This window comes from Chaetodon auriga, chromosome 5, assembly GCF_051107435.1.
Source record: "Chaetodon auriga isolate fChaAug3 chromosome 5, fChaAug3.hap1, whole genome shotgun sequence".
Lineage (NCBI taxonomy): Eukaryota > Metazoa > Chordata > Actinopteri > Chaetodontiformes > Chaetodontidae > Chaetodon > Chaetodon auriga.
This window is the reverse complement of record NC_135078.1, coordinates 26,343,363-26,351,537: the sequence shown is the minus strand read 5'-3', so window position 1 is coordinate 26,351,537 and position 8,175 is coordinate 26,343,363. Positions and strand designations below refer to the sequence as shown.

At 42.6% G+C, this 8,175-nt stretch overlaps 1 protein-coding gene across 1 annotated transcript; it reads left to right on the top strand.

Annotated features, from left to right (window-relative positions):
* The first annotated feature begins 540 nt into the window (after window positions 1–540).
* LOC143320703 (uncharacterized) lies at window positions 541–7,351 on the top strand. The gene is made up of 7 exons (XM_076730560.1): window positions 541–955; window positions 1,640–1,772; window positions 2,435–2,569; window positions 3,134–4,122; window positions 4,687–4,816; window positions 6,686–6,805; window positions 6,946–7,351. The coding sequence occupies exons 1-7, from the start codon at window positions 541–543 to the stop codon at window positions 7,124–7,126; spliced, it is 2,103 nt and encodes a 700-aa protein (XP_076586675.1). The 3' UTR covers window positions 7,127–7,351.
* Window positions 7,352–8,175: the final 824 nt, after the last annotated feature.

Here is an 8,175-nt window from a genome sequence, read left to right as displayed (position 1 = left end):
TCGGAAGTTCTACATTATATTTGTCCACACCTTTGTACCATGCTTGTCATCTCATTCATCTCCATGGAAGTTCAACAGGTTAAAACAACTCTGTAACTGTCGTCTTAAATCTCGGTCACATTGCCAAATTTCATCACAGGCCGATTGATGTTGATTGACTGTGGGCTTAGAATTTAATTTTAAAATACCGTTTAATGATAAACGGAGCCCTGCTGAGTCAGAGCACACACCCACCACCCACAAACCCTCAAAAGTGAGGAGTGTCGTATTTCTGACGAGCCTCCATCGGCACACCAATAATAACCGTTTACACCGGAGGCGCACATGCTTTCCAAGGAAGAGACCGACGCCTTTAAACCGGCTTATACAGAAACTCACTGAAGCTGCAATAACTGTGGAATAATTCGTCCATTTTAAAACTTCAATTGGATTTTAACTGCATTGATTATGCATCCATTTTACGTTGAGTTACAAAGCAGATATCTACTGCAGCTTCTTTTCGCCTTATCATCAGTCATTTCGTCAAAAGCACAAGATGTGATGGGATCTAGTCTCTCCTGTCTGAGCGCGAGTCCGGCGGACGACGGACTGACGCGCGTCACGTTTCTGCGGGAGGACGCAGCCGGCGTGCGCTCCCTGTACCTCACCCTGTGGTCCGAGGATCTGCGCCCTGTAACATGTGAGGTCGATACCAGTCCGGTCTTCACGGAAAGATACCGCGCTGTCTGTGACAGAAGCGGCACGCAGGGTCAAGAAATCAGCCAGAGGTTTAACATCAGCTCGGTGTTGGCTCCGGATGCGCCCTGCGCGCTCGTCTCCTCCAGCGCGCCAAACTTTCCCAGGCGCACAAAGGGAGATGGGACGGAGGGAAAAGCTCGGAGGAAACGCGCCTGGATATTTCCAGGGACGCTGTGGTGCGGCACTGGAAGCAGAGCGGTCGGATACGAACAGTTAGGTGAGGATTTCGAACTCTGATTGTATTTATTTATTGTGTTGTTGTTGTTGTTGTTGTTGTGATGTGTGGGCCTATTGGTTTATGAACATCACCGTGTCACTTTAATACGGCCTTTAAAAGTATGCTACCAGCCACAGCAAGTTTGGGCCCCCTGAAAGTATGTAAAATGTAGACCTAAGGAGATTTTTAGGGGCCCTCTGCAGCTGTGCCTCCATCACCACTAATTAAGCAGCACCCCCACAAGGAGATACAATTATTTTAAAGCAGCCTATTCATTAAACATTTATCATTTGTATGAACTTCACTGTGGCAAGTACAATACTGAAGGTTCTGTAAGCATATTACAATTTACTTCAATTGCATTGAACTGAAATGATATTAAATTTTGTTGTAATTGTAAGTGGAGCTGATGGGTGCAGTTACTGCAATGCAAGACAAATGAAAATAAAGTGAAACTTCATTAAAGTAACAAATGTCTGTAGTCACATCATTTATAGTCACATCAAAAAGATGCACTTCAGTAGGTTCTTTAAATAAAAGATCTTGGTTTTCACATTTTTAATCTTGAAATAACTAACTAGTCTTGGGAGCTTTGTGATTCTAAGTCAGGTAAGTGATCTCTGTCACAGGGCTTGCTTCCGTGCAAAGAGTCCCCCCGAATTCAAATCCTGTTCTGCCTCGCAGGGATGTTTGAGAGCACAGACAAATGCTGCCGAGAGCACGACCACTGCCTGCATGTCATCCCAGCTTTCACACGGAATTATGGAGTCTTCAACTCCAAATTCTTCACCGTCTCACACTGTGACTGTGACCAAAGGTGAGCCCCAGAATGCACACCCCATGCATCTGACCCTGAGTTGGGATTCCAACTATTCATCGCCTCCAGGGAAACTCCTGCGACCCGTAATTCACACCTCCCCCTGACCCGTCCACATAATGCTCTGGCTAGCATGGACGGTCAAGTAAGGAAAGACCTGCTCCAAGGCTTATTTCATGCCTTATACTTCTTATGAAAGTGTGCTCCTGGAATGTTAGTATCCTATCAATTTGTCACTGCCAATAAATATAAACCGACGTAAAGAACCGGGGGCTGTATGATATTACTACTCATCCAGGAGTAATAAATACACCACTGCAATCAGCCCTCCAGATACACTTTTGATCTCAAGAGCGAACACGTTGCTCCAATCTTTGTGTTTGCCAGGCATTCCAGTACCACTACATTATCTAGTGGTGACAGGTGCATGTGTAATATGTTCACCCTTCAACTCTTGGTGTTCATGCACAAATAACTGACACACATTTTAAGAATTCACCTTCCAGCTAAAAGACTTTTCATCGCTATGAACTGTTTTGGCTCCCCAAAAGGTGCAGTCAAAATGAGGCAGCATTCAAGGGCATCTGCCCACCATATGTGTATGTTAATTTTGACTGGGATGTTGCCCAACCTTGGCTTGTTCCTTTCCTGCTTGTCACCAGGTTTCGACAGTGCCTTCTTGATGTGAATGATACCATTTCCAGTATGGTGGGCTACAGCTTCTTCAGCGTCCTGCAGGTTCCCTGCTTTGAGTTCACACAGCAGAGGCAATGCACTGAGATATACTGGTGGGGAATGTAAGAGAAATACTGACACTGTTGCTTGAACTTTTAACTGCATGTTGTCAGCTGGAGAAGGATGTGCAACCTATATAACAAGACATTTGTTGAGTGGAAAGTTATGGTTCAATGGGAAGCTGGAGCTGCTGCTTGTAATAACATGCCTGATACTGTGCCAGACCTCACAAACTCATGAGAGGCACTGTGCCACACCTCTGCTCTGTTTCCACAACTTTATCTATGAGGTTACTAACAAATGCTCTTACAAACAAGAAATAATTAATGCTTAGCTTTTTTTTTTTTTTTTTTTTTTTAGCATTGCTAGCATTGCGTTGCATTGACAAACTATTTATAATAACTGTAATTTAAGATTTGTGTGTTAGTGAGAGATTCCACTGTATTACTGTAATTATCTTTCAAGGAAAGTACCAGTTAAAAGTGCTTGAAATTACAGACCAATGGCGATTGAAAGTGACTTTCTTCTTAGTTTTTCCAGGGATGTGGTGAATACAGAATATGCAGTTTTTGAAAAAGGTTCTTTTTTCCATGTCTTGGCTTTAACATGCATGCGTGTCTGTATAGGTGCAAAGCAGTCAAAGAGGCTCCATATGCTGTCTTCAGAAGCCCCCTCCCCTACAACACCACTGATGTTACAAGCAAATATGGGGATAACAACAACTCAGCAAGTAGTGAGTGGCAGCATGTAACCGAAAGCCCCGCGATCAACACAAAGTCGCCCAGAAGTGAACATAGATGTAGCTCCCAAAACCCACCCAGAGGAGACACCTTCTACCACAGAAGGACAAAGGGGAAAGGATGTAAAAGATACCGGAAACTGTACACAGTGGCACCCTCCCAAGTTCCTTCTGTATCAAGGGCACATAACACTACTTCTTCAATGGTAACCAGTCGTTTACATGCTTCTAAAAGTAGCACGTTGATGTCAAATAAAGAAAGAGCTGGCAAAAACAAGAGCAACAGAAAGGGCCTGTCGGCTCACCCCACACAGAGAAACCAAGTTCCATCACAGGTGACCACAAACTCATATCCACAAACAACATCTACGACACAAGGCGTCCCATCTACAACTCAGAGGACGGCGCTTCAGCTGCACCTACCAACAGCCGTCACAGCCGTGAGCGAAACCACCAAAAGTGACAAAAGGGATCCAAAACAAAGTCGCTGTTGTGGAGTCGGGATGCTGCTGAGAGGTGACGGTTTCCAGCCTCACTGTAAAAGATGTCTAGAACAAAAAACAACATCTCACATGACGACAGTTACACCCTCAACAGCTGCATATGGATTACCGATCAGAGTGACGTCACTTGAGATCAAACAGTCAACGGAAACACCCAAACGAGACGCTTGGAGTAAAGCTACGTCTGCAGCGCCGCCCACAGCAGAACCAAAGACAGCAGCCTCCATTCATAAAGATGGCAAACGACAAAAGCAGATGTTTTCCTATCTACCATGGAATAACACAAGCCAGAAGGCCATCGGTAGAACCAAAGCCCCAAACACACATGCAGAGAGAGGCCTGAAACTAAATATTGCGTTACATAACATGACAGGTGAGTGTATGCAGCTGCTGACCCCATCACCTCTGCTGGGGCCTTCTGCAACATAAGAGGTCTCTTCTTAGTATAACTAAACTAAATATTTAAGCACTCAGTGCCTGTAAAATCAGTCAGAGTCATCTTCCTCTCTGGCTGGCACCATCTGAGCTGACAATGTTTGGATCCATCAAAATGAAATTTATCGTTTGGATTCTGCATTTAATGACAACTTGCAGCATCTGTATCAGTGAATTACAAACATTTTCTAAGTGTGTGAGTAAGTCTGAAGATAATGACAGACAAAAAGAGCAAAATATCACTTAAAGCTATGTATTTAACATTAGTAGTTGTGCTTAATGCTGCCACTGTGGACAGGTGATGATAAGGGCTCTCACTACACCCCCTACAGGTGAGACAGAATAATGCACATTTTTGCCTCTGATGATAGTTTACTGAAGAATCCGGAAAGTAACGTTGTGAAGCTTTTGTAGAGAGAGTGAAGTTGCTTAGTTATCCAAAGACGTGTTGGTACACTTCGATCATTTGTGAGATGACCTGTGTTCATTTTGGCTCCTGCAGACAATCAGCTCCGGTGCAGAAGCCTCAAACATCTGGATGAATGCAAATACAAAATCCCTCCTTTGGAGAAGAAGTATCACCTGCAGAACGGGGAGTCGAAGACCACCTACCACTGTCACTGCACCAGCCGGTAACAGAACAGCATTTGGCACACTTTTCTCCATATTTATAGATTCACAGATGCACGTCTCACAGATGAAAAATGACACTTATTTCTGAAATTGTAATCATTAAACAAGTGCCACGGGCCTGTTTCACAGTGGATGATAGTTGCATAACTGCTCTGAGAAAAGCCTGAACATCTTTTTCCTCAGTTCTTGTTCTAGATTCAAAGTGCTTTAAAGTTTTACTCAGACAAATTGTTCTTATAACTTATTTGACAGGTCCTGTCCGGGGTAGATATAAAAAAAATCATCTAGTTTTTTTGACAGCGTCAGAACATCACAAAATTCCAACTTCACAGCACATCTTATATTTTGTGTTTCGTGTGTGTTTTGGCCACAGAGCCATTATTCTCACCCATGGAAACAGCTTCTCAACACACACTGAGGCCAGGCTAATACAAGCCCTGCAGAGCTTTTGAAGCAGCCCAAACCAAGAGCTATTTCCCCAATAATCCTTTATGACTTTATTTTACATTCCTGAGCTACTTCGTGGTTCAGGCTGGGGGGTGCAGTGAGACAGCAACTTTCAGCAAAGTGAGAAGTTGTGTAGAAGGTTGAAAAGAAGCACAGGAGGGTTTTTTCTTTACGTTGTTAAGGCTCTTATTGTGGTGGCACCATCGGAATTACAAAGCTGCCTCCAGCAGGATGAAGCACTGAGGCTGTAAAATAACTGAATTTTGTTTTAATAACTTCAATTTCGTTGTTGTCTACTTGCGCCTTTTAAAAGTAAAAAGGCCTTTCTCACAGCACACACTGTGACTCGTCATAGTTTGATCCCACGGTTGCTCAGTGATCAATCAAGTGTCCCAGTAAACTATAACAGCGAACCAGCATGCCCACTGCGCCTTTTTCACAGCAGATATGTTGACATGTCACAGCAGGAAAAGCTGCAGCCGCTGATTCAATGAAATGCTGTGAACCGTTAAAGGATGGGTTCATGGTTTTTAACGTGTCTCAATAGTCAGGTTCCCACACAAACACTGAAACAGGTTCTGCTCGCTGTGATCATTCCTTCTGTTCATTCCGGCCACGAAGAGATCTTTTCCCAAAGCGCTTTAAATGTAAGTGATGGAGAACAAAGATGTATTTCACAGATTATCTGAACTTTATGTGAGGTTTCAGCAGTCTGAGTCAGACAAAACAAGCGAGAATCCTCCAAAGCTACAGTCTTTTTTAGAGGAAACTGTCCCTCTTTGTGTTAAGCTTAACACTGACTGTGGATTTTGTCCCGGATCATTTGCAGGGATCATCATAGTGGCCGATATGAACAGGAGGAGTGATTACAGCAGGCGAAACCTGTTTCATTGTCCACATTGGCCCAGGACTGTTGCTTTAAGATGGATTTGAAAAACTGTCAACCTGTCCTTGAAGTGGAACTGAGCCATTTTTCATCGGACTAGTTGCACCTGTGTCTCTGCTGATTTGATCACGAGCCAAAACGTCAGCAAAAGAACCTGAAACTGAAGCAGCACATTCATCCATTATTCATGTTAAGAATTCCACCTGTTTTTCCTTTAAGAACTGATCAACATGTCTGCTGTGATCATTTTTACAATCCTGTGTTTGACATCTCGTGTCTACGTTTGATTTTGCGACGCTCACAGTGAGGCTGCGGCAGCTCACGTGTGCTGCGATCACTCATTTTTGTGTACAGCATGTTATAAAGAGGGAGGAAGGCCTGCCTCCACCGGCAGCTTTCTCTTTCTTTGTCTGTGCCTCTGAGTCGCACACAAATGCATATATATCACATTATATTGTTTCGTCCCTGCCTTTTTTCCCCACTTTATTTATAAGGTTTTAAATGGCCTCTGCTTGTCTTTTTGTCAATTTTACAGCATGGCGCTTCAGATTGAAAGCTCAAAGCAACCCAGTTGTCTCCCCAAGCTGCTGATGGATTTCGTCTCTCAATACTGCTTTAAACTGCCGAAGGAGAAAAAATGCCAGCGCAGAAAAAGGTTTTAAGCTCTGATTATTCATCTTAATCTCAGGCAACTTTTGGTTACAGCAGTGTCAGTCTCCTGTGTTAACTCAGTTTGCTTGTATGGCAGATTATTAGGTTTCTGTTTTTCATATTTTTCATGTGTTTCTTTTGTAGCTGTTCTGGAGGCTTCACTAAAGCCTCTGACCTACTTCAAGCACTTAAGAAGATGGAGGAAAAAGAGACCACTGGGGTGCGAAATTCAGGCAATGGTAGAAAAAGAGGGTTTCCTGTTCGCCTTTATAAGCGATGCCTCAGGCTGGAAAGAGAAGCTGATATAACGGCACCGCTCACATGATCATAGACTAAACTGCTTTATGCAGCAACAGTGAATTTTGTAAGCTTTGCATTTCAGCATTTTCTGTTTCTCTCTGATGGTGTAAGACTCAAACCCTCAAACATTGTAATGTACTGGTAATTATGTCATAGATGTAAATTTGACATATTTATAAAGAACTGTAATACAAAGCTGCGATCCATCAGATTGTGCACTGAAAATGTAATTAAATCATTTATTTTTTTGCTTCTGTTTGGATCTAGCAATTGATTTATGATCATGTCAAGGGAATTTTAACAAATGATCACAGGGTGGCATTCCATTATCTGTGCTGGATATTGATTACGAAAGGAAAAATAATTGGACAGTGCCTTCCAAAACTTCCCACAGGCTGCCGTTAATTAGAATCCTTTGATGCGTGTTCAACAAATTCTTGGTTTACTTTACAACTATAGGAATAGTTATTCATTATTGGAAACAAACATTTGCTTGTTACACTTTAGCGTAGTGTGATCTATACCATACATGTTACTGGGCTTGTAATACATCCCTGATGAAAAAATGTGAGGACTGCAGCACTGCCATGTGTTCGCCATCTGCCCTTTCATTTCATAAACTCCAGTTCTTACAGTGTGTTGCATCAGTGTTTTTTAGACATGCCTTCTCATTTACAAGGTATGAGAGATGGAATTTTAGGTTGTTTGAAATAAATTCAAGATCAGTTCCTGTTGGTCTAGACAACCGTTTGATCTATTCCTCCCTAAAAATGCCACCGGGTTCAGGTTTCAGGAAATAAGGGAACCAAATCTATGGAATGATTGTTCTCAGTGATTCCATAAAAACTGTAACCCTATGTTAAAGAATTGTTAAATGTTTGTCTTCACTTATTTTGCTTGGATGTGGTTATATAGGATTAGAATAGTCAAGCAGATTAGAAATTAGGCCAAAGTAAACTAGATTTTCATGTGCACCTTAAAAGCTCATTAAAGAAGAGGAACATTAAGTCACACACATCTCCATGTCAAGGATGACATTAGGTGCAGGACTTATCCCCATTGTGGTCTGATATA